Source organism: Tribolium madens, unplaced genomic scaffold, assembly GCF_015345945.1.
Source record: "Tribolium madens isolate multiple individuals breed KSU strain unplaced genomic scaffold, Tmad_KSU_1.1 Scaffold_3;HRSCAF=73;Tcas5.2_LG2, whole genome shotgun sequence".
Lineage (NCBI taxonomy): Eukaryota > Metazoa > Arthropoda > Insecta > Coleoptera > Tenebrionidae > Tribolium > Tribolium madens.
In genome coordinates, this window is record NW_025401006.1 from 9,901,986 (window position 1) to 9,925,352 (window position 23,367).

A 23,367-nucleotide genomic window follows, 5' to 3' on the forward strand; every position below is an offset into this window, starting at 1 on the left:
ATTGAGCCAAATCGATTCAAAATATCACAAATTGCTTTATTTCAGCTTAAAATCGATTAAAATTGGATTAAAAATAGTTCAAATTGCTTTATTTTGAAAGAAAACTCTTATTAGAGAAAGTATTTGGTTGAAATACTTTGATTTAGCTTAATTCCCAATTTAAAATTGAGCCAAATCGATTCAAAATATCACAAATTGCTTTATTTCAGCCTAAAATGAAGATTGAAGCAATTATACTAATAAAATGCATTAGTTTTGATTTAATTCTGTACTAAAATCGAGCAAAATTGTATTGAAAATAGCTCAAATTGCTTTATTTTAGAAGAAAACTGTTATTAGAGCCAGTATTTTGGTTGAAATACTTTGATTTAGGTTGATTCCCAACTTAAAATTGAGCCAAATCGTTTGAAAATATCACAAATTGCTTTATTTATGCTAAGATTGGAATATAAGCAGTTCTTTTTATAAAATACATTAGTTTTGAATTAATTCTGTATTAAAATCGAGCAAAATTGGATTGAAAATAGCTCAAATTGCTTTATTTTAGAAGATAACTCTTATTAAAGACAGTATTTGGTTGAAATACTTTGATTTAGGTTGATTCCCAACTTAAAATTGAGCCAAATCGATTGAACATATCACAAATTGCTTTATTTCAGCCTAAAGTTATGATTGAAGCAATTATATTTACAAAATACATTAATTTCGAATTAATTCTGTATTAAAATGTATTTATACGCAAAATTAGTTTTAAAAATTAATCAAAAGCCTGTTAATAAAGTATAAAAGAAATTTTTTGTTTGAGACAAAAATGATCGAGACAATGACAAATGCGAGTATTGTCTGTCATCTCCAGATTGTCTTTTTGATGATAAGATAATTCCATTGAAATTGAAAAATAAATCGGTTTTGTGGAAACACATCATGACATAATTACACCTGATATATCTGAAACAAATACGAGATAAAAGATAACCAATACCTAAATATTTGATGTAGTAAATTTTCGCATCTATTATTGTCGAATCTCTGTCTATAATGCGTCAAAATAAATAAAAATGGAAATCAGATTCCGTCTTCATTATTGGCCGATACTAACCGGATTTTGGTTTATTTTGACGTTTATAATATCGTAAGTTTTGATTAAACTTCAATTAAGAAAATGCTTAAATTTTGTTTCAAGCTATTTAGTGGCAATTTACAACGACCATGTAGTAAAATTTTTCCCTTATATTAGTGATACCGGCACAGTTCCTCCTGATAGTTGTATTTTTGGACAAATGTTAAATTTTGGGGCTGTTTTTAGTAACTAGTTACTAGATGTGAAATATGGCGTGTTAAAACTCTGAATTTTAGTGCTAATCACAATGTATGTAAGATATAGAACATTGCAATTGATCCCCCAGAGACGCTATCTCAAAGCTTTCCAAGTGTTGAACCGTTGTTCGAATCTTTTCGGTTCTCTCTCTTGTCTAGGAATTAGTATAGTGGCAAACTTTCAAGAAAAGTCGGAAATAACCGTTCATTTTATTGGAGCATTTATGGCATTTGGGGTCGGGGCGGTGTATTGCATTATTCACGTAAGTTCCGAACTTTGCGAACAAATTATCATAAAAAAAAATTGCTTGAAAATTGATTGACAAACTTTTCATTTCAGGCGTATTTGACTTGGTTCTCATACTCGAGTAAATTTCTGAAATATTTGAGGATATTGTTAAGCATCTTACTCATACCATCTTACGTGTCAACCTCTGTTTCTAGTACTCTAGCTTTTAATAAGTTTAATGGTATCTACGTTGAAATTTTTAAATTTGATTGTCTCAATTTTTATGTTCCAGGAAAAAATGCACTCAAGTGGAGTAATAACGATGACGGGTATGAATTACATTTAGTTGCAACTTTTTCTGAGTGGATTATGGCCATTGTTATGGCTGCATTTGTAACGACTTACTATGTGGAATTTAAATTAGTTCGGTTTAAAGAAATCTCTTTTACAATTGATGAATAAACAAAATAATTAAAACATTAATTGTGTTTGAAGTTTTTTATAATCTAAGTTTGGATGGTGTAGAATAATTTTCTTTAAATTAATAAAAAGAAAACATATACTTTAAGCGTATTTATTGCACGTCGGCAATTTTGCATACATATTTAAAATACCTATCTAAAAAAATCAATTCTACCTTACAATAATATAAAGCCACATAACTATACTAATAGTAATACGAGTTTGTACAATTCTTTTTAACTCTGAAACTATTTCATTATGACATAATAATAAAGTTAGAAAGCAACAAATTAAATTAAAAATAATTACTAATACTTATCAGTAGGGTGTAAAATGTTTCTTCTGAACCAGGACATTTGGCGTTTTAAAAAACACGGTTAGAATCCTACAAATTTAGCTGTTTTTTCAAAAGTAAACAACTAAAAAAGATCTAAAAAACATGCAAAATACCCTTAAATTTCTGGACCAGGATATTTGGCGTCTTAAAAAACAAAGCTTCTATACTAAAAAGGATACAATGTGCTTTCATTAGAGCTAATTGTTTATTGTCTTAAAAATAAAGTATAAAATAAATGTCATTTTATAAATACCTTCTTTATGAGTTTTACAAAAATAAACAAAATATCCAACGACAATCAAAAAATCAAATTTTGTACGAAATTAGAAAAAATATAAATAATGTTTTATTTGTCGCAATATTGATTTTCTGTAACCTTTCAAAGATCTTATTCAATTATTTTTCTATTTACATACAGGCTGCGCCAGAACTCGCGCCTCAAAAAAAATGCTATGTAAGGTAAGAAATCAAGAATATAGGAAAACTGTTAAAAAAATTCTATCTATAAAAGTGTAGAAGTTATGAGAGTTTAAATTTTGCACTTTGATTCTATTTATTTCTGTTTCAAAAATAATTATCCAAGTTTTTTTTTCCTATAGGCTATTAGAAGAGAAAAAAGTGAAGCTGTATTCTAAATTGTAACTCTATTTAATATTATTTGTGACTTTTATTGGCCAAATTTATGTACCTTTACTAAATAATAATATACAAGACCATCAGAATCATTAAATAGACATAAAAAATGCCAAATGTCAAAAAATAAATGTCAATTTTGAATGAATAATATTGCATTAAACAATATGTTTTTATTGATCTATTCATTAATAAAAAATAATCAAACATGAATATTAAATTGATTCTCTAAGTTTGCAACGTTCCAAAACCTCTCGTATTAAAATAGGTGGTTATTTACCAAAGTGTCACTTGTTTATTATACAATAAAAAAAGGTTTTAATACTGAGCATCTTAAACAATTTTTTTTAAAATATTCGTAGGTAAATCATAAATGTCAACCTACTTTTAATTGGTAAAGTATAGTATTTGTATGTAAATAAAGTTCAAAAATAAAAAAAATAAATAAAGCTAACTCAAATGGGCAAAAATTCATCTAAAATAAAAATTATGCTTCTTGCGTTTCAATAAGTGGAGGTTCCGTGAAGGAGATCTTCTTGAATTCTGATGTATAAAGAGCCAAAAATAAAATAGTCGTAACCGCCATAATCCATTCAGCAATGGCACTTATAAAATGGTCCACATAGCCTCCATCATCTTTGGTCCATTTCGTAGGATCATCCCCTATAAATAAGCAAAATGAAATAATTTTTATTCGGAAAATAACAAGCAGCGCCTTCACTCGTCCTGCTCCTGAACAACTTCCCTAATCTAAATCAATAACTGAGAAGAGCACTTCAAAAATAAGAAGCGCCGTCTCTAGTGTTTAAATAGCAAACAAATATAACACGAAATTGGTGAAATACCTCTAAATTGAAGAAGAGACATTCCTGCGAAGAGAAAAGTGACCAGAAATGTGACACAACTGATGACGGAAAAGACGATTCGTACTATATTTACCGTCTTATTTCCCAGATTTGGATAAACTTTAAATGAAATGTGAGCCTGAAAAAGTTGGTTTAAATAATTTTTTAACTCCTCAAGTTCGTACAACTATACCTGCATGCACTGATACACAGACCCCAAACCGAAAGCAAGAATAGCCCCAAAGACGTGCACTTCAAAAGCATTTGTTTCTTGGAAATTAGCAACAATGCAAACACCAAAAGCAGCAGTTATTCCCAAAATAAGCGATGTCCGATTGTTTTTCTCCAATGTCTCAGGATAAGACGTGTCTTTGTTCAACAAATGGCTTAATTGGCGGTAACGAATATACATGATTAAACCCTCTGAAAACATGTTTTATTTAAAATTCCAAGCGAAATTAACGACCTCCTAGTAAATAAGCAAAAATTTCAAGTTCTTACTTCTGAGCACATTCGTTCTTTGCCAGATTTTTTAGTATAGTACAAGGAAAGTAAATTTATGTAATTTCTTTTCTTTTTTTTGTATTCAGAACATTGCAGCTTTTCTATTTTTTATTATACATATAACGACAAACGATTAAAAAAAATAAAAAGCCTAATATATTAATCTCTCTAAAAAAGATTTTTGCAATTATAATCATCATAGAATCAACAAGTTTTTAATTAATAGAAGCTAACTTTATTAGAAAGTATTTTTTTATTCTTAGTTACACTTTTCTTTTCTCATAACTTTTCCATTTAGTATATTTTACTAATTTAAAAATCAGAAAAACTACAATGAAAAAAAAACACTTTTTTATTAGGTTTTACCTTTTTCATAAAATAAACGTTTACGGAGCATCAGTTTATTATATTTAACTTGTTTCCATTTATGTTATAAACCCGGTTCAACTTTTACCCACTTCTGAGTCCATGACATTGACTGACATTAGTTGAGTTTTAACTTGAATTTTTTTTAGTAGGTACACTTGAAATACTTTACTTTTTTGATACTTTGTATTTGTGTGTGTTTTACAAGAGTAAAAAGTTTTAAGATAAACTCAGATTTTTTATGATCGTAGGTATCGCAAAAGTCAATTAGCGGTAAAATTATTATTGATTTTTTTCCATTTTACATTAGTAATGACTTTTCGAACCAGTTTCAAACAGTAAATATTCAACAAATAACAATAATGGACGAGAATATTGATTATTTTTATTAAACAAATAAATCAAATAAAACAAAATGATTTTCGGTAATGTTAGTAAACCATTAACGTAATTAAAACCTTATCATTGATTTTTTAAATAATTAAATCAAAATTAAGATTCTTAACACAACTGAAATTAAAAATGTTTCAAACTCATGCAAAGCTTGACCCTGAGTGGTAACGATTAAGTGCACCAAGTATTGACCCTAGTGCAATACTTACGTATTATAGCACCAATATTTAACATTAATCCGAAAATGCAACTTTCTGGAGACCAAGTTCCAGTATCGCTAATATATGGAAAAACGGGTGTTACATCCTTTTTGCAGACAGAAATTATATACCTGCAATAAATTATTTCGGACTCTGTTTTTCTCTAGAAAAAATTAATACTCACGTTACAATGAAAGTCAGGAAAAACCAAACGGCGCATAAAATCGGGATAATATAAGCGTAAGTAAACATTTTTTATTTTCTAAAATTAAAAATTTATTGCTAAAAGGGTTGCGTTTGTTATAGTCTATATTTTGCTACTGAACTGTGGTAACTAAGTTTTCAACGGTTTGGACAGTAACTATCGAGTAGGATCTCTGAAATTATAGAATGTTTCTTTCTAATATGAAATCTATAAACATTACCACAAAACTCGATGACTTGTAATATCGACTGCAAATATTAACATAGTTTTTTACTCTGATATTGACAATGCACCTCTAATGGCATGCTGAATTATTTTTTCCTTATAAGTTGGCGGCTTATAATAAATTTACTTAGTATTGATTGTATTGTCTCAAAAAAATAATGAAGGTTCGTTAACTTCAATTCTCCTGTGGTTATGACCAATGACAATAAGTCATACCTAAAAAAAATATTTGTTTGGTTTTACGGAAATTTACAATCTCATCAAAGAAAACAGTCGGGGCTGGTTTTCTTTTTTTAGTTTAGATTAAAATAAGTCGTTTCAAAATATCTTCGTTAATTCAAATTAAAATTAATTCGATGAATTAATACAAAAATGTGCGTGTCTACTTACCTCTATGCTAATTAACAATTCTACGTAATTAATCAAAATTATCACAAAAACCTGATTTTTTATGGATGCCAATATTCCTGAACCACGTCTGGGTGATTGTTATAACCAGACTAGCTACCTGTTGCAGTTTCGGTTTTAAATCTGGTAATGCATTCAAGGTTAACATCCAAAATACAAAGTTTATTAATTAGGAAAAATAAGCAAAATGTAATTGTAAATAATTAAAATAATTTAAAATGAATGTACTATAATATTATCTCCACATTAGCGACAATCACAGGACTTAACGTCATTCAAAATAATAAATTACGATACAATGTAATTTAACCAGTTTTAATAACCACAGCAAAATTATCTTGAACAGAAATTTCAGGTTCACTCAAATCAATATTTTTAAAATCCCACACGAATAACAATAAATAAATCATTGTGCAATTAGCACAAATCCATTCGCTGATGGTACTAACGAGGTGAAATTCAAAACCACCGTCTTCTTTTTTCCATTTTGTCACATCATCCCCTAAAAAGTTATATTTCAACTTATTGTAATTGTTAAAAAAATTACCCTTAAAGTTGTCACTAGCAATTAAACCACTTATTACAAAAATTATTACTGATGAATTTGAAGCAAATGCAACAATTGATCTGATGATATTTAATCTTCTGTTGCCAAAAACGGGCAATATTTTAAAATAAATCACAGTCTGGAGAAATAAGAAATTGATTTTTGTTAAAATGTGGTTGAAATGAACCTGAAAGCCTTGATATATTGCCCCTGAGACAAATAACATAATAGCACCGATCCAATGTACTGACAACATTGTCGTTTCTTGAAAATTTGCAACGATGCTGCATCCAATACAAGCGTTTATTCCGATAAATAAACTGATTTTGTTAATTTTTTGAGTTTTATGTGGAAAATTATGCTTCTTAATAATCTCTCTAACTTGTAGATATCTCACATACATTGTGATACCAACTAAAATAAAATTGATGAAATTGAATTTTTCAACGATTTAAAGATTCACTTAAAGCTGCCATGAAATTCAACATTAATCCAAATATGCAACTTTCCGGTGGATAAGTTCCGGAATCGCTGATGTACGGCAAAATATAAGTGATGTGCTTGAAGTGAAGTGCAATTGAAAAGCTGAATAATAATTTATCAAATAAAAAAATTAAAAATAGAGTACTACGTACGTTACTGCCAGTGTTAAATAAATTAGAAGGAAGAGAAATATTGGTAAATGTTTCAGAGACATTTTTAACTTTGCAAGGAGCATAATAACGTTTCTGTGACTGAAGAATAGGAGTTCTTTTTAATTTTTCTGTCGTTCTATTATTGCTACTTAGATGAACAAGTACAATATGCATAAAGAAAACTTTTCTTTGAGAACTGCCAACGCAAATCTTGAGACTAGTTGACATAAAAATCAATAAATAGAACCAGCATATTTGGGTCACATCACTTTAAAATAGACAAAGTTTAAAATTTAAATGATGAGCACTTTTGTGTCTAAAAAACAACATAAAAATAAAATAACGAATGTCCTCTTAAAACAATACTACTCGTTATTACGTACATACGTCTTCTTTTTAATAATTCTGTTTTATACAGGATGCGCCAGAACTCGCGCCCCAGAAAAAACTGCCATATAAAGTAAGATACCAGGAACATGGAAAAAATGTTAAAAAAAATATCTATAAAAATTTGTTAAAAACAAGAAAGATGTATCCTAAATTGTAACTTTGTTCAATGTTATTTGTAGCTTTTATTGGCAAAATTTTTGTACCTCTACTAAATAATTATAAAAAAACATATACAAGGTCATCAGTATCATTAAATAGACATAAAAAAAATCAAATGTCAAAAAATTAAAGTCAAATTTTTTTGACAGATTGAATTTTTTAAACATTTTTTTCAATTTCCTGGTATCTTATCTTACTTAAAATTTTTCTCTGGGACGCGAGTTCTGGCGCACCCTGAATAAAAAAAATATATGCACTATACTATTATTTCTTATATAATTGTATTAAAAAAACAAGCTACAAATGTTAAAAAAGTAAAAAACAAATCCGAAAATATTTTTTACGTACTTAATTGTCCGTAAAGTAACAAAAGAGTACAAAAGGTGGCTCAAAGTAGTCAGTAAGTACTTTTAAAGACTCCTATGTCTATCCTTACTCATTATTTAAAATAAAATCTGCAAGTGTAAGGTTGGTTGCATAACATTTGCAATTTCTATCCCATAATAATAAAATCGATGAGAATAGGCGAGTTCTATCTTCATACTTTAGTGTTTCTTAGTGCAAAACACTTCAGATCTATCGAAATCAGCAAAAATTATGCATTTGTATTATGCAGATACATTGTCATTTATAAAAAAGATCCTAATCGATTTTCAGCCGCAACCCAAAATACATTCTTACAGAAACTTGTTATGTTTGAAAAATTTAGATAGTTGATGAGATGTCATTCATTAGATTGTGGCTGAATCTGTATTGTATCTGTACCGTAGGACGCCAATTTATAACAACTACCAAAGCTATCACAGGTTGTATATTTATGTTTGAAAAATTTCAAACAGAACATCAATTAACGCATAGTGGTATCTGAAAATGTATTTTGGGTTGCGTTTAAAAATCGGTTAGGGTCTTTATTATATATGAATCACCCTGTATCAATATCTTCAAACTACCTACAATAAAACAACACATTTAGTAAACAAATCTATTGATATGAACAAGAAAATATTACGTGAGTGACACAATGAGGAAATAATAAAATTATCTATAACAGTTCACACAAAAATACACGAGATGCATTTTATCACAATCTACAAGAGAGAAATAAATCCCACTTGCTCGTCAAAATAATATTCTATTAGAGATTATTACAAACTGAAACTAAATATCACAAACCGAAAAACAATTATTTTGTCAAATATCACCATGCTTTTGTGCGTTTTCTAAAACAGGTACTCGCCAATAATTAATCTAGCACCCTCTACATAAATTTAGAAAATTAATAAACCTATCAATGCTTTAGAATCCATTGGCTAATGCGCGACAGTTTGGACAAGTTTTGTTCATATCAAGCCAAGTTTTGACACACCTAAAGTGAAACAAATGTTTGCAAGGCAGGGAAATGGCGGAAGAGGGGGATTCCCGGGGCAGCGATACTGCAGAACTTTGTACAGATTCCATGCAAATTGAACAGGTGTCAACTTTGGCCCCCTTCCTCTTGCGAATGCTTAAAATACTCATTTGGCAAGATAAATAGAAAATGAGTGATAGTACCTAGATTCGTCGTTTGTTGGATATTCAAGTTCCGGGGGGTTGTAAATGTTGTAAGTCTGGGGGCTCTCATAAAAATAAGCTTCTCTGTTTTTATAAAAATGGTAAGCTAGGACGCCAACACCCACGATGGCCATGGCAAAGAAGGAAAATCCTTGGAAAACCATCGTGGCTTAACTGCAAACTCTAAAATTTTTCAACACTATTACAAATATAATTTTATCTTCTTGTTGAAAAAATAAATATCTTCACGGTGGAGGCGAGTTATTTGACCTCTGTTCTTCTTCCAAAACCACAATTACTTAAAAATATCTTACATACTGATTGTTAAAGTTGATAAACGATATTCTATTTGTTGTCAAATAACTGTCAATGTCCAATCAAAATATTATTACATAACCTAACAAACTTCTTTCTTATGAATCGGAATTTTCGCACGGGAAAAACTTCTCGTAGTTTTGAATTTGTTAGGAGTTTATTTATTTATTGCTCGATTTATTATTGGATGGTAATTACAAACAACAAAAATTGTTCAAAAATTTATTATTTTGTCGTCCATTAATTTTTTTACATTTAAACCATAAAAAAAAACAAAAAAAAATCTTAATGTAATTTAATTATTCTAGTGTCTAGCTGAAAGGCACAAAATTGTACATATTGCTCTTTTAATTTTAAAATTGTCATGATACTCATTAAGCACCACAAATAATTATTGTTTGCTATGCCATGGTTTCAGTGCTTTCAGTAAATTGATTTAAAAATAATAAAAATCTAATAAGTTCTACGAAAAAACAAAATGTTTTCGCAAAATACAAAAGTAACTAATCCTTATTGTATAAAAACTAAAATATGTTGAGTTTTGTTAGCTGAGAAAACAATTTATAATATCAAAGACTGAAGGTAGTAACTTATGTACTCTGCAAAATGATATTCAAAAATATGTTTAGACGACTAAGCGACAAACTGGGCAACTTCTGCTTTCTTCGAGCCATTGGGTGATACACTGAGTATGAAATTTATGCTTGCATGGTAAAATACGGCTAGCGTCTGTTTCAAGGAAGGATTCACAACATATCACACACTGTGGAACCGAATTTCTTCGTTTTTTTCTGAAAAAAGTGTATTTATGTCTTACAATTATTCAAAAAAAGCTACTCACTTCTTTCCTTCAAGTGCAGGAAGGGTTTCAGCTCTAGGTGTGAACTCATACAGGTAATTTTTGTCACCAGTGTGACAGTAAGCTGTATTTTTTTTACCAGTGTAAATTTGATATACAGCCAAGACAACACCAAGAACCACCGCAACCCCAAAAGCGACGCCTGGCAACCCCATCTTAGTTTTCTCGTTTTCTCTTCCCAACAGCTGCCACACTGGCACAAATTGTTATCGTTTTTACTTTAGAAGAACTAGAACAGTAATTCCCCTATTTAATCAAGTTCACCAACAAAAAGACGAAAAATAACTAACATTCACTCTGTGTGCGAAAAGAATAGAAGAAATGAGCTATCACTTCCAAAAATATCACTCTTACGTATGTTTGTAGATGCTTCTTTCATTAGTGCCAAAATCTTTTTTTAACATGAAACGCATCGAACAAACTTGCCGTTAGTTTAACAGTGCTTTAATCGTTTAATGGTTGGCACAGATAGTTGGTAGAACAAGTTACTAACATACTAACCTAAAAGTTTTCACTTTTTTTTGTAATTTTTGACAGTTGTGTGTTTGGTGGTTGTGTTTTTAAACTAATTCAGAAAATAATCACGCGAAAAGCAAAACTTAGAAGAAAACACATACTTTCTAACGCATCATTTGCAATAAACTTGTTTCTGTATTTGATTTTCTGATCTAACCTAGAATTTGATTACAATGGCAAACCGGGAAAAAAGGGCAAATGCCGGTAATCGTATGGCAAAATTGTTAGATGAAGAAGAAGAATGTCAAGATGAATTTTATAAAACTAATTATGGTGGATTTGAAGAAACTGAATCTGATAGGGAATATGAGTACTTGCTTCGTATATTTTGTTGTTTTGGTTTGTCAACATTTAAATTCCAGAGAGGAGGAAGAAGGAGAAGATGTGGTGGATTCCGATTTCAGCATAGACGAAAATGACGAACCTATTTCAGACAATGAAGAGGAAGGGCAGAAGAAGAAACGAAGACTAGTGACAAAAGCATACAAAGTAATTAATTATTAAGTTTTGCTTGTATTTTTATTTGAAATGTTGTAGGAACCAGTACCTACACCTAGTAAACAAAAAGCAAAACCCAAACCTACAAAACCAGTCCCTAAAATGAGAATAACTCAACATCAGTCGACAGAATATGGTTTGAAGTCACCAATCATTAAATTACATTTAGCAGCAAATATGTTACAGAAAGAAAATCAATCCGGAAGTCCACTGCTGCAAAATCAGCCGCAACAGCGCAAAGAATCAAAGTTAGAAATCTAGAACAAAAGAAAAAAATCAAGAAACCCAAAGAAGAAGAATGGATACCGACACAGGAAGAGTTACTTGAGGAAGCAAAAACCACTGAACTGGAAAATCTTAAATCACTTGAAAAGTACCAAAAGATGGAAAGTGAAAAGAAAACGAAACGTACAGTGAAAAAAGTAATCACTGGCCCTGTTATTCAATACAGATCAACAAGAATGCCAATCATTGAAGAAATAAATCAAGATGTCAAAAATGAATCTGAGAATGTGTGTGAACGCACTTTTATTACAGTGCTTAATGACCCTAATGATACTACATTCAATAGTATTTTTGAAAAAAAGACTGTGCGTCCATTACCGCGACGTCTCAGATGCATTGTCACGGGGTAAAAAAAAACAACAAATTTTTTGTTTTTATTTATTTTATGTTTCCAGTCATCTTGCAAAATACGTTGACCCTAAGACGTGTCTGCCTTACCACAGTAGTATGTGTTTGAAGATAATTCGTTCTGCTTATTATCAACAATTGGAAGCTCATGGAGACAAAAATAATCCAGTAGTGGCAAACTGGCTTAGATGGTACGTTAAAAATAAGGATAAGTTGAGGAGGGAATTGGCGTTAAAAGTAAAAACACATCAAATGGATAGTAGTTGATTTATTTCATTATTTAATAAAGTCTTTATAATAGTTTCGATCTCATTTAAGAATCCTATTCTATTTTTTTTCGAATCAAACTACTCAATTTTGTGATTGAGATCAATAAGATTAGATGTTAGTAAATGAAAAACTGAATTTGAAAAAAATTGGACGAATGAAAAGCGTCAAAAACGTTTAGTTAATATATTTATTAAACTGGTGCACAATAATACATTACCATAATCTCAGTAGCCAATAATTTGGCTGAAAATTGGCTTATGAAGTACAACAAGAATTAATAACATTAAATATTATTAATATGACACATAAATTACATCTAGTTTAACATAATCATATAAAATTAATAGGTATTTGATAAGCTACCTCATTAATGCCATTATTACTCTGTTAAAATAATTTTAGCAATTGAGTATAAACAGTGTATATCAAAAAAGTAGTTCGATTAACAAAATTAAGAAAAATTTGTTAATAGATTACTGTTTTAATATACAATTAGTTAAAACTCTGAGAAAACGAAATTAATCTCTAATCTAAGTACAACATAATGTAAATATTTATAATAGTTAAAAAAATCTTTAAAGTACTCTCAGCAAAACAATTTTATGTCCGAAAACAATTTTTCAATAAAATATTTCTCTAAAATTGCACATGTCTGATGTAACTCTATTGCACGAAAAAAGAAAGAAAATTATCGTTAGAACTAAAATGAGTATGATTCGATTTTTTATTGCTTAATTCGAGAAAATTCTGGACGGAAAAATATGAGAGAATCCGCATATATTGCTTAAATAAATTTGAGAAATAAAAAATTAACAATAAATAATATATAATATAACCGCGCTTCATACTTAAAAAAAAGTAAATAGAGCCCTTTTCAACGCTTGAAATTGATTTCCAAAATATATAAAAATGAATCGATTATTGTCCTATATAATATCAATTTGTTCGACCTTTGCATAAATAACATCTACGTCTTTAAGTAACTTAAACATACCTACCTTACATTGCAATTTTTTTTTATAAACTGATCAAATTGAAAACAGGAAAATTCAGTAAGTACAATTCAACTAAGTTTAGATTCAATTAAAACCACTAACATGATAACTAAGTGCCACCTAACAGAATTTTCCTAATTCTCTAGAGCGATAAAATCTATTTTTACATGTGCATGATTAAACATTATTGGCACGCAAAAAAGTTTGTACTTTACAGAAAAATTGTAACAAGTATTAGTAAAACTGGATATTGACAATATCCACAATCTCTCAAAAGCATATAAAATATGCTGAGTGTGTAAAAAAGAACAAGCAAAACTCTACGGACAGATCTGGATTGAGATTCTTGCACAAACAAAGTGAGATTCCGTGTAATTTTGCTCAGGACGTAACAAACACACTTACAATGTTATTGCTTCCAAAGATTACGTTTCCTTTCTTTAGTACACAATGCACGATGACGGAGTGAAATAAAATGTTAGTGATGTAATGTTAGACGTACCGCTACCTCAGATGGTCCGGTGTTTCCGTTAGTGGAGTGGCGCAGGTGACAGGTTAGCACTCCAAGCCTACAGGCCGGGCAACCAGGTTAACAAGAAAAGAAAAGAAAAAACAGTTTGTTAGTATTGTATCATAGCTATACCACGGGCACAAATCATTACAATTTATCCCAGTGTCACTCATGCTTGGTTCAGTGTGATTAGAGGCTTCACCTCATGCGTTTTAAATTGTGTGACACTGGCATAACATTGAGCAATTTATACATACACATAAGATATTAAAATACTGATTTTTCACCTAGCAGCGAGTGTTCTATAGACTATATTAAAGTGCTTAAAGAAATTCGGGTGCTAGAAGCTGAAAATAGTAAAGATTTTCGGCTTTTTGAAAAGAATTTTACTGTGTATGTACCATAATTAATTAGAAGGCGTTGTTATTAAACTGTACAAATGGTTAATTTGCAAATAACATTTTAATATAGTGCTATGAACACAATCACACGTTATCATCAACCATACATTAGTTTACTTGGCCATGTGGAATTAGAAGTAGTTATGAAATCTTGTGGAGAAGTGTTAATGCATTATTAGAAGTTAATAAATAATAAAAACTTTTGTAATTCCACTGCATTGAAGGGTAATAAAAAACTTATCGATTTTTATATAAATATATTTTGTTCCACATTGGCGCAAGTCAACAACATAAACATACAAAAAATATAATATACTATATAAACGTATATGTATAAAACTACTTAAATATATTCATGGAGCACGAAGCCACCAGCTTCGCGTACAACAATAAGACATACGTAAATGAAAAATAACTGAAAAAAGCTACGATTTTTGACACTGGGAAGAAGGTTTGAAATTTTCGACTAGTTCTTTCACTGAGGTACGACAAAGTGGTAACCTAAAAGACCTTCTTCCCCAAATTTGCAAACTGAACCTGTACGTATGTAGTGTCACAACCCGCATGAAATTCACTCAATACTGACGATAATCATCGAATAAAATAAAAACAATAAGCTGACGAGGTGAATACTACAATAGATACATCATAACTCCACACTGAGACACACATGACTGGCAAACATCTGAAAGAAATAGAAAACAAAACGTAACTAACCTTTTAGGTTTATGACAGAGCACCAGCTCTTTGGTAAGGATGCTCCCTTATTTGCCCCAAATGCCTGCGCTGTTTCGCAGCTACTGCCGCTGCACCTATACAAATCAGCATTTAAAGTACATGAAATTAAAGCAGTCTCCTGAAAGGTGACGGAATCGATGCTAACACCAAATCAGACAACATCTATAACCGACTTGCGGAGATTTTTTCATGAACACAACAAAATTCCGATTAAATGCTTCAACGAAAAATTATAGATGCAGCTGTAATTTTGATGCAGTCATTCTCTAACATAAATATAAAAAATACTAAATACTACTTTGTAGCTACTAAAAACAATTAAAGCACTGAACGAGTTTTGTTGTTACAATATTGTAACAGAAATAAATAAATAAAATTGTTCATTCATTAAGTTGATTCGTTTTTAAATATTTTTGTCAAGGATTGAAAATAATATCAAACGTAGTTTTATGTACATTTAAATGAAATTATCTTAAGGTAACGTAATAAATGCTTTTACCATACACACTACACTATAAATCATTTTTAAAATATTTGTATAAAATTAAAAAATATGTACATAAAATTGTATTATAACGATCTGTGTTTACTTTTAAGTTAATGTTTTTACTGTAAATAACTTATATAAAAAACATTTGACTATTGTTTGCTTGACCAGATGAGTACGTTTGACGTACATAGTCTCAATAATAAAATAAAAAATAAATCTTAGATGCTATGACTTGCAATACAAAAAAATTAAATAATTTTCAATGTTACTTACGTACTTTGAGTACATGTAACAACCGGCTGTCGCGGCAAGTATCACAGAAACATTGTAATTAAAATAAATTGTGACTAAAACGAGCCATCGAACTCAAAAAATGCTCTGATTCAGAAAAACGCAATCAAAAAAAAAATTTAGGCGTTATTTTCCGAACCAGTTTGATGGCATTCCTTAATAATAATAATATGAATAATAATCCCTTAACAGACAATGACAATTACAATCTAAGTACTAGACAATATCTAAAAATTCGCACATCAGCGAGCGAATAACCCACCAGAATGATCGGCCGTTGCGTATTCCGTTAGTAGGGGAGACGCTGCCAAGGCGGCGTAATTCGTGTAGTCCGCATAGGGTGTGTATATGAGGCCGTGAGGATCCCCAGGGGACAAGAGGGAACCTGGAGGGGCAGAACCATTAAGAATGGATGCTGCCGTTGTTGGTACTGACATACGGGGTGAAAGTATAAGAGGAGCACCAAGTGGGGTGGCGGGAGTTCGAAGGGGTGTGGCTAAGCCGGGGATCGCCGGCGAGAGCAATCGTTGCGTTTCGGCCGCCGCCGCCGCCACACGCCGCCATTCATCATCGCAAGCTAAACAAAACCACAATCAAAATCATACAAATCTACAAAAAAATTCAAATACCTGTCGCTGAAACTGCCTTAGAACTAGAGTCACGATACGTTCCGTTTATTATGGCAAGCTCCATCAACTGTCTTTTTTTCAATTCGTCCTCTCCGTCGGCTTGCTGGAATTGAGAGTAAAATTTCAGACGAGACAAAAAATCAAACGCATGATTTGTTTGCCAGATGTAGAACATCAAAAGGCAAAACAAATCTGTTTATGTAATTACTTATTTCGCTCTCTTAGTCATAAAACATTACCAGTTATATTTATTCGCTTATGATGCATCGACAATTTTTATTATTTTTTTTTATTGCTGATGTTACTGCAATGAATTTGAGAGAAAAAAATTCAGACTAGTCCAATATGGACAACTCTCCCCTGTCTATTGTTTCAAAAATGGAAATAAAACAAAATTTTCTTCTATAAGTGAAACTAATCTTAACTTTCTCTGTCAACAAGATGGAAAAGAAGTTGCGAATTTCAAATGGTATTAATATTCTAGATAAACAAAAAATACCAGTAAATATGAATAAATTTGAATGAAAAATTTTCCACAGAAACAACAAACTCGTTGACACGCGCTGTTGTGCTACTTACTGGGACGAGTAATTTTTTAACTTCTTCTACTGCCCTTTGCAACTTGATTTGTGCTCTATTTTCGGTATCTTCTACCGTTAAAAGAACGTGAAGATCGTCTGAAAGGTGTTCCCAATTGGGTTTTCCTCTGTTTTGATCCTCCTGTGATAAAAACACCAATTAGAAAAAACGCAAAACAGTGGGAAAAACACGTAAAATACATCAACGTTTCAATGCTTACTTACTCATTCCATTGACCGAGTAGCTGTTCAGAAATAAAAAAACGTTAGTATAAAGTTTCCAATTTAAAAATAAGTTCATTTAACTGATTTCCAGACAACAGTCGTTTATTTAAAAAAACTATTTGTTTTTCTTGTAATTCAACTTGGAACTAAAACACCTGAAGTCTGAGAATTAGTATTGGAAAAGCGCCAGCATGACTTTCAAAAAATCAAAAATGACGAAACGTCTGTTTTTTTGTAACTAATTAACTTGTCTCGTGTTAATTGGACAATTAGAGTATGATTTGCGTGAAAAATCAACAGAATTCAAGACGTTAAGAAAACAACACGACTCTTGAAGACGTTGCGTAACGCCGGTAAGTGGGTAAAAAAATACAAAAGAATTAGTTAAGTGACATTATCCGTACACACCTTCTTTTTGTCTCTCATTGAGCCCTTCCCTCTGACCATTATTTTGCAGCCTGTTTCTTGTTCTAACTGTTTAGCTGTCATTCCACGGGGGCCCAGAATCCTTCCCACGAAATTAAACTGCAATCAGGAGATTATGACGTTATTAAAATTGCGACAGAAATTCATTAAACAAACAATGGACAAGGCAAACCCGGAATTTTCCAGAATCGAAAAATACCAAAATTTGACGCTTTTATAGCGATATTAAAGAGGTTTATGGCCGCTAAAAACACAATCGAAACGCAAGGTGTGCCAGCGAATGGATTTGAAATGGTGTCTGGAATTATTCTAATTGAGGATGAGCTCGACGATTTCCTTACTTCGAAAATTGATTGATTAAAAACCTATGCAAAATTTGTTTTTGTCAATGCTCTTATCTAAAAATAAAGATGTTCCTCTTGCGTTTATATGATGTCATGTATTAAAAGTGCTTCTAATGACCATCATTCATAAACTATTTGAGAGATTTATTTTTTCAAGTTTGCATAATTTTGAAAATATTTGTAGAGTTTCCTGGGTTAATTTAGGATGAATAACTTACATCTGGATGTTCTTTGACTGGCACATATACTTTTTCTGTGAGCGTCGTAACGGGACCATCAGCTTCTGGCAATATGAGAGGTTCTTTCTTGACTCCATTTATTTGAAACAGACTAGCACGAACCTTCGCTATTTCTGAAACAAGCATAAAATTAGTCAATCGGAGAAAAGAGATCCATCTTTTATGCATTGCTCAACATCGTTAACAATAGCATTATATGCAAATCGATGAATTTATAAACTAATCAATAATCAGTACTGACAGATAAATAATGAACACTGAAATGAATGGCATCCCAACAAATTAATGCAGAATGATCTGTAACACAATTCTCGATTGTAATCCGGCGTGAAAAATACAAAGATGGGATTTGGTCGGTAAAGAATTAAAATAATCATGTCAGATACATCGAGTAAAGCAGCAGCATTACACCAGACATGAATTACGAGAAGCATGTAATTGAGACTAATAGGAAAATGTAGCGACCGTCTCGCCTCGATAAACAACGAAATCACGCAACCTCACGAACAAGACGAATTTTTATTGTTTCAGCATAAACCGTTGCAGATAATTCATTAAAATGGAAACAGGTAATCTTTATTGCATTTCGTGTTCCGGAAGTTGTCACGTTTACAAATTTTCGGACACATCCGGACGAGTAATTGTAAGCATTCAACCGTGTAATATCATAAACGATGTTATAATATTTATACAAGATGTTGTTATGCTGTAAAATGATACTGTCTTGCTTTCCTTGAAACATTACATCTTCGAGTTGTTGGTGGGCAGTAGGTCACAAAACTTGAGGTGTAAATGGATGCCCACACATCGCGTTAAGTTTTGTAATTTCGAGCAAGCGGATTATTTCAAGTACTCATGATGAAATGAAAATTCATTCAACTGGAAAAATTGTGGTCAAGACAAAGATTTCAGTCTCGCTGGAAATGGACTAAACTAAAAAACAACCCAAAGAAGTGTTAATTTATAATTTCAAATTACACCCAATGGGTAATCCGTGACATTGAGTGTTGAAAACATAAAGTTTCAATCCTGCAGATTTTTTTAAAAGACAAGCTATGCATTACATGGATAGTTATGGAAAATTTGTAACATACCCATATAAGAAGACGTCAATCAAAATTTAATAACAGATTCTTTTCATGCTTGAAAGAAATTAGATGTGGCAAAAAGTGATGGGAAAAGGAGTATCTCATTAATTAGATCATAAAACAGGAAATTTCTAGATTTAAATTCATTCTTATTTCATTATTAAAAAATTAAATAAACAAATCGAAAATAAAGTGTTCACTGCTCTCATAATTTTGTGCCCACTACAAAATAACACGGGTTTTTCATCTATACCGGGTGCGCCAGAACTCGCGTCTATGTCTATGTCTATTTAATGATACTGATGCACTTGGCATGAGTTTTTTGTTTTTAATAATTTAGTAAAGGTACAAAAATTTTGCTAATAAAAGCCATAAATAACATTAAACAGAGTTACAATTTAGGATACAGCTTCCTTGTTATCTCTTTTAATAGCCTATAGCAAAAAAACTTGCAAATTTATTTTTTTTATTAAATAGAGTCAAAGTGCAAAATTTAAACCCTTATAACTTCGAAATTTTTATAAATAATTTTTTTTTACATTTTTGCCACATTCCTGGTATCTTACCTTATATGGCATTTTTCTCTGAGGCGCGAGTTCTGGCGCATCTGTATACGAGTATATAATATACCAGGTGAATAAAAAGTATGGAACCAAACATTTTTTGCTTAAACTATTTATTTTTTGAAAAAACTAATTGATGAGTGATAAAGTACTATAAAAATGTGATAATTTAACAAGAATAAAATTTTTCGAAATTTCCTTTTGTTTTTGAGTTCTATAAAAAAAAAAATTTTTTAATGGCAACCCACTATAAAATAATTTTTCTCATAAAAGCAATACTCTAAGGATTACAACTATCTGCTTTATATTTAATTNATTGTTTTTGAGTTCTACAAAAAAAATCATTTTTTTAAATGGCAACTTACTATAAAATCATTTTTCTCATAAAAGCTATACTCAAAGGATTACAACTATCTGCATTATATTTAATTTTTTCAAAAAAATGTTTTCACATAAATTGCAATTTTGACAAAAAAAAAATCGCATAACTCAAAAACAAAACAAAATTTCGTTCTGAAAATACGATCACATTTTTTATATTACTTTAATTTATAATAATTATTATTTTCTGGAGGCAAATGATTAAAAATAAAACCGCTTGGTTCCATACTTTATATTCACCCTGTACGTAAAGCTGCATTAGGACGAGATTTTTTTTAAAATAATAAGCAAAAACTTATGTACTCCTTTAGAGGGAGGGGGTGAAACGCGGTGTAGCCGTTTCCGCTAAGAAAAGATTTTTCGAAAATCAATCTACACGAGGGTGAAATGGGGTATAAATATTTAAACGAAGATTGAAACAAAAAAATTGGGAGATATGTTTTTTAACAGTTGTAAAAGTGCACTAAGATGAGTTTTTTTAAAATATTAAATAAAAATTTATTCACCCTCTTAGAAAAGGGAGTGAAACGGGGTGTATAGATTTAAACGAAAATAACAACATGAAATTGGGAAGATATGTTTCCTAGAGCGTGTAGAGGTTCGCTAAGGAAGAATTTTTTGAAAATCAATGAAGATAAAAACATAAAATTTGGGAAACATATTTTTTAGATGTGGAGATTTTTTGAAATAATATTTATAAGAGGGTGAAATGGGTTTGTCAACACTTAAACGAAGAAACATGAATTTGGAAAATATTTTTCCTAGAGAGTGGAGAAGTGCTCTAATCAGGCACATTTAAAAACCAAACTATAACAGGATGAAATAGAGTGCAAACATTTAAACGAAGGGTGTAGAAGTGCACTAAGAATACACTTTTTGAAAATTCAACGAGATGAAATGGAGTGTAAGCGTTTGTAACGTGCTTTCATCACTTTCTTAAAAATCAGCTCTCTGCTCCCACGTTGTTTTGAGTTGATGAATCAAAAAAAATAGATAAACAGACCAACGTCACATTCAGACTTTGAAATTAACAAAAGTTTATATCGAAAATGTACGTGGACGAAATAAAGAAAATTTGGTGAAAAGAGTCGTAAATTTCCAACTCCATCTTGCACCGCCCGCATTACGCAACTCCCTAAACCCCATCTGTCTCAATTGATTTTTCCCAACTCTCTCTTTATTGTTGGTGTCGTCTCGATAACATTACAACATAAAATTCGTGGTCCGCCGGACGACCCACACGTCGTTACGGAAGTGGGTGTGATTCCTCAACGGCGGCTGTCACACTCAACGCCTCAAAACTCTCCTTCATTTCCCTCAACCTCCTCCAAACCTTTTGAACCAGTTCACGATCGAAAAAATAGCCACACAAATTCGCATCTTGGTCCATTCGGCCGTCAGTAGCCGTCTAATCTTAACAAACGCTACCATGTGGCCGAGAGAGTCCGGCCCCGGATTGTTCCCACTGCCGGCATTGAGGTTACTGATACGTTTCCTGCTAAGAAAGTGTTCGACCGACTTCTTTGACTGGTACTCGTTCACCTATGCAGGAATATATCTTGTCGTTTCCGCCTCATCAGATTTGTATCTTGCGTGTGCTCTATTGTTGAGAAAAGCGATGATGAAATGCGAGATCGGTTAAATTGCTTTCTTTCGCGAGAAATAATGACTTTATTAAAAGTATACACAAAAAGGGGAATCAATTAAATTGTTGTTACGACTTTGAGAACACAAAACCTCGCATTCGGACCGTTAGAATAAATGAAGGAGCAAAAAATCATGACCCCAACAATGGTTTCGCTATTGTTTACAATCATTATTACTATACAATTTCATGTTACAAGTAGCATATCAATATCGTTATACACATTACAAAGTAAATCTTTTGACACTCCCTGACTAACTTCTGGATTTCTTTTCTTCTGTTTGAATAAATGTGTTTTTATTTATTTACACTTTGCATCCATGAAAAATAAACGTAAAGTTTCTTATCAAAGTCGCTTTACGTGTGATTTACAGTTTCGCAATCTTAGATTACATTATTTTATGCTGAATTTTTTCTTGTCGAGCCTATGTTTTAAATAAACAAATAAAACATCTATGTGAAATTACAAAATTTTGCGCACATTAAGGAACGAGTATGTCACTTTTGTTATATAACACCAAACAGGCTTAAACAATGCCAGTGTTGTGAAAAAAGTCATTAGTTATGCATGCGTGCAACCTTCTTGAGGATGAGATGGCCGAAAAGACCGGCTGGACCATAAAAATGAACAAATATCACTTCGCACCTACATTGTTTATTGTTCTATTAATTTAAAAAAATATTACGTGAATATGAATCCATTAGGAAAAATTACCATCACTGGAGTGAAAACAATCGGATCCAAACAACTTCGACTTTGTCCCCGTTTTATTGACAAACTAATTTAATATTTTGCACTTTGTCGTCTTACATCAACTTTCTCTCGAAAGAAAAACATAATCAGTTTTAAAAGTCGCATGACAAAATTTTATCAAGCTTGGAATTCGTTGAGTACAAATACCGGTTCTCATTACTGTTGACCAAAAGACGAAACCGGAAGTTCGCAATGTCACTTGACGTGGATATTTATGGTATAGCTGTTCTTATTGAGTCATCCTGTATATGCAAATGCGTACATTTAACACACTTACTGCACACTATACTTAATTCGTCTTCATCAGTAGCAATTATACTTGTAATGGGTAGGGTTTTCTTGGTTAATTGGACGATGCCGTAGAAATTGAACACTCCTAAAAGAAAATGCGAATGATAGACGAAAATCGACGAGGTTGCTCAAATTTAACAATGTTTGTTCTATAAATCTAAATCGGTCTGCAAAATACATACATTTCATATGTTACTTTACTATCTTAACCCAGATCCAAAAATGCTGCTAATACGCCAGATGTGTGTATTTACATCGCAGAACTATTTTAACCCTTGTGT

General features: G+C 31.2%; 6 protein-coding genes across 15 annotated transcripts in view; 2 read left to right on the top strand and 4 right to left on the bottom strand.

Moving 5' to 3' along the window:
• The first annotated feature begins 1,005 nt into the window (after positions 1 to 1,005).
• Positions 1,006 to 2,029, top strand: LOC123007587 (DNA damage-regulated autophagy modulator protein 2-like). The gene is made up of 5 exons (XM_044402969.1): positions 1,006 to 1,132; positions 1,184 to 1,305; positions 1,357 to 1,580; positions 1,658 to 1,787; positions 1,839 to 2,029. The coding sequence occupies exons 1-5, from the start codon at positions 1,059 to 1,061 to the stop codon at positions 2,006 to 2,008; spliced, it is 720 nt and encodes a 239-aa protein (XP_044258904.1). The 5' UTR covers positions 1,006 to 1,058; the 3' UTR covers positions 2,009 to 2,029.
• A 1,035-nt stretch (positions 2,030 to 3,064) lies between these two features.
• Positions 3,065 to 6,350, bottom strand: LOC123007386 (DNA damage-regulated autophagy modulator protein 2-like). 4 transcript variants are annotated; one of them, XM_044402659.1, is made up of 7 exons: positions 6,107 to 6,350; positions 5,712 to 5,932; positions 5,471 to 5,647; positions 5,296 to 5,417; positions 4,017 to 4,246; positions 3,824 to 3,962; positions 3,065 to 3,641 (listed from the first exon to the last, which is right to left on the bottom strand). In XM_044402659.1, the coding sequence occupies exons 3-7, from the start codon at positions 5,536 to 5,538 to the stop codon at positions 3,466 to 3,468; spliced, it is 735 nt and encodes a 244-aa protein (XP_044258594.1). In that variant the 5' UTR covers positions 5,539 to 5,647; positions 5,712 to 5,932; positions 6,107 to 6,350; the 3' UTR covers positions 3,065 to 3,465. The 4 variants fall into 4 exon arrangements, with proteins under 4 accessions (XP_044258594.1, XP_044258595.1, XP_044258592.1 ...); XM_044402660.1 differs by having other exon boundaries at positions 5,707 to 5,932; XM_044402657.1 differs by having other exon boundaries at positions 5,471 to 5,663; positions 6,107 to 6,348.
• Positions 6,351 to 8,823: 2,473 nt separating this feature from the next.
• On the bottom strand, positions 8,824 to 9,817 carry LOC123007566 (E3 ubiquitin-protein ligase RNF149-like). Of its 3 annotated transcripts, none has more exons than XM_044402941.1 (3): positions 9,725 to 9,817; positions 9,407 to 9,589; positions 8,824 to 9,359 (listed from the first exon to the last, which is right to left on the bottom strand). In XM_044402941.1, exons 2-3 carry the CDS (start codon positions 9,568 to 9,570, stop codon positions 9,152 to 9,154), a joined length of 372 nt encoding a protein of 123 aa, XP_044258876.1. In that variant the 5' UTR covers positions 9,571 to 9,589; positions 9,725 to 9,817; the 3' UTR covers positions 8,824 to 9,151. The 3 variants fall into 3 exon arrangements, with proteins under 3 accessions (XP_044258876.1, XP_044258877.1, XP_044258875.1); XM_044402942.1 differs by having other exon boundaries at positions 9,721 to 9,782; XM_044402940.1 differs by having other exon boundaries at positions 9,407 to 9,800.
• A 184-nt stretch (positions 9,818 to 10,001) lies between these two features.
• LOC123006934 (protein goliath-like) lies at positions 10,002 to 11,028 on the bottom strand. The gene is made up of 2 exons (XM_044401878.1): positions 10,563 to 11,028; positions 10,002 to 10,512 (listed from the first exon to the last, which is right to left on the bottom strand). The coding sequence occupies exons 1-2, from the start codon at positions 10,733 to 10,735 to the stop codon at positions 10,347 to 10,349; spliced, it is 339 nt and encodes a 112-aa protein (XP_044257813.1). The 5' UTR covers positions 10,736 to 11,028; the 3' UTR covers positions 10,002 to 10,346.
• Positions 11,029 to 11,078: 50 nt separating this feature from the next.
• On the top strand, positions 11,079 to 12,550 carry LOC123006932 (vacuolar protein sorting-associated protein 72 homolog). The gene is made up of 5 exons (XM_044401871.1): positions 11,079 to 11,406; positions 11,459 to 11,585; positions 11,634 to 11,730; positions 11,781 to 12,225; positions 12,275 to 12,550. Exons 1-5 carry the CDS (start codon positions 11,270 to 11,272, stop codon positions 12,492 to 12,494), a joined length of 1,026 nt encoding a protein of 341 aa, XP_044257806.1. The 5' UTR covers positions 11,079 to 11,269; the 3' UTR covers positions 12,495 to 12,550.
• Positions 12,551 to 12,666: 116 nt separating this feature from the next.
• LOC123006933 (protein held out wings) overlaps positions 12,667 to 23,367 on the bottom strand; it is a 33,242-nt gene continuing 22,541 nt past the window's right edge. Inside the window, exons 2-8 of one of the 5 annotated variants that reach the window (XM_044401872.1) lie at positions 18,344 to 18,477; positions 17,764 to 17,880; positions 17,132 to 17,272; positions 16,553 to 16,655; positions 16,186 to 16,500; positions 15,122 to 15,216; positions 12,667 to 14,061 (exon numbers count right to left, since the gene is read on the bottom strand). In XM_044401872.1, the coding sequence (XP_044257807.1) occupies positions 15,131 to 15,216; positions 16,186 to 16,500; positions 16,553 to 16,655; positions 17,132 to 17,272; positions 17,764 to 17,880; positions 18,344 to 18,477 (896 nt within the window). In that variant the 3' untranslated portion in view covers positions 12,667 to 14,061; positions 15,122 to 15,130. Of the gene's footprint in view, positions 14,062 to 14,646; positions 16,501 to 16,552; positions 16,656 to 17,131; positions 17,273 to 17,763; positions 17,881 to 18,343; positions 18,478 to 23,367 lie in introns of those variants that run through there. The other 4 variants (XM_044401876.1, XM_044401874.1, XM_044401873.1 and 1 more) reach the window with 4 other exon arrangements.

Coding starts and splice junctions, on each gene's coding strand:
- LOC123007587 (XM_044402969.1), top strand. CDS start 1,059: ATGGAAATCAGATTCCGTCTTCATTATTGGCCGATACTAACCGGATTT. Junction 1,133..1,183: donor ATTTTGACGTTTATAATATC/GTAAGTTTTGAT, acceptor TTTTGTTTCAAG/CTATTTAGTGGCAATTTACA. Junction 1,306..1,356: donor AAATTTTGGGGCTGTTTTTA/GTAACTAGTTAC, acceptor TCTGAATTTTAG/TGCTAATCACAATGTATGTA.
- LOC123007386 (XM_044402659.1), bottom strand. CDS start 5,538: ATGTTTACTTACGCTTATATTATCCCGATTTTATGCGCCGTTTGGTTT. Junction 5,418..5,470: donor TTCCTGACTTTCATTGTAAC/GTGAGTATTAAT, acceptor AATTTATTGCAG/GTATATAATTTCTGTCTGCA. Junction 3,642..3,823: donor GTCTCTTCTTCAATTTAGAG/GTATTTCACCAA, acceptor GCTTATTTATAG/GGGATGATCCTACGAAATGG.
- LOC123007566 (XM_044402941.1), bottom strand. CDS start 9,570: ATGGTTTTCCAAGGATTTTCCTTCTTTGCCATGGCCATCGTGGGTGTT. Junction 9,360..9,406: donor CCAACAAACGACGAATCTAG/GTACTATCACTC, acceptor GAGTATTTTAAG/CATTCGCAAGAGGAAGGGGG.
- LOC123006934 (XM_044401878.1), bottom strand. CDS start 10,735: ATGGGGTTGCCAGGCGTCGCTTTTGGGGTTGCGGTGGTTCTTGGTGTT. Junction 10,513..10,562: donor CCTGCACTTGAAGGAAAGAA/GTGAGTAGCTTT, acceptor CACTTTTTTCAG/AAAAAAACGAAGAAATTCGG.
- LOC123006932 (XM_044401871.1), top strand. CDS start 11,270: ATGGCAAACCGGGAAAAAAGGGCAAATGCCGGTAATCGTATGGCAAAA. Junction 11,407..11,458: donor GAATCTGATAGGGAATATGA/GTACTTGCTTCG, acceptor TTTAAATTCCAG/AGAGGAGGAAGAAGGAGAAG. Junction 11,586..11,633: donor TAGTGACAAAAGCATACAAA/GTAATTAATTAT, acceptor GAAATGTTGTAG/GAACCAGTACCTACACCTAG.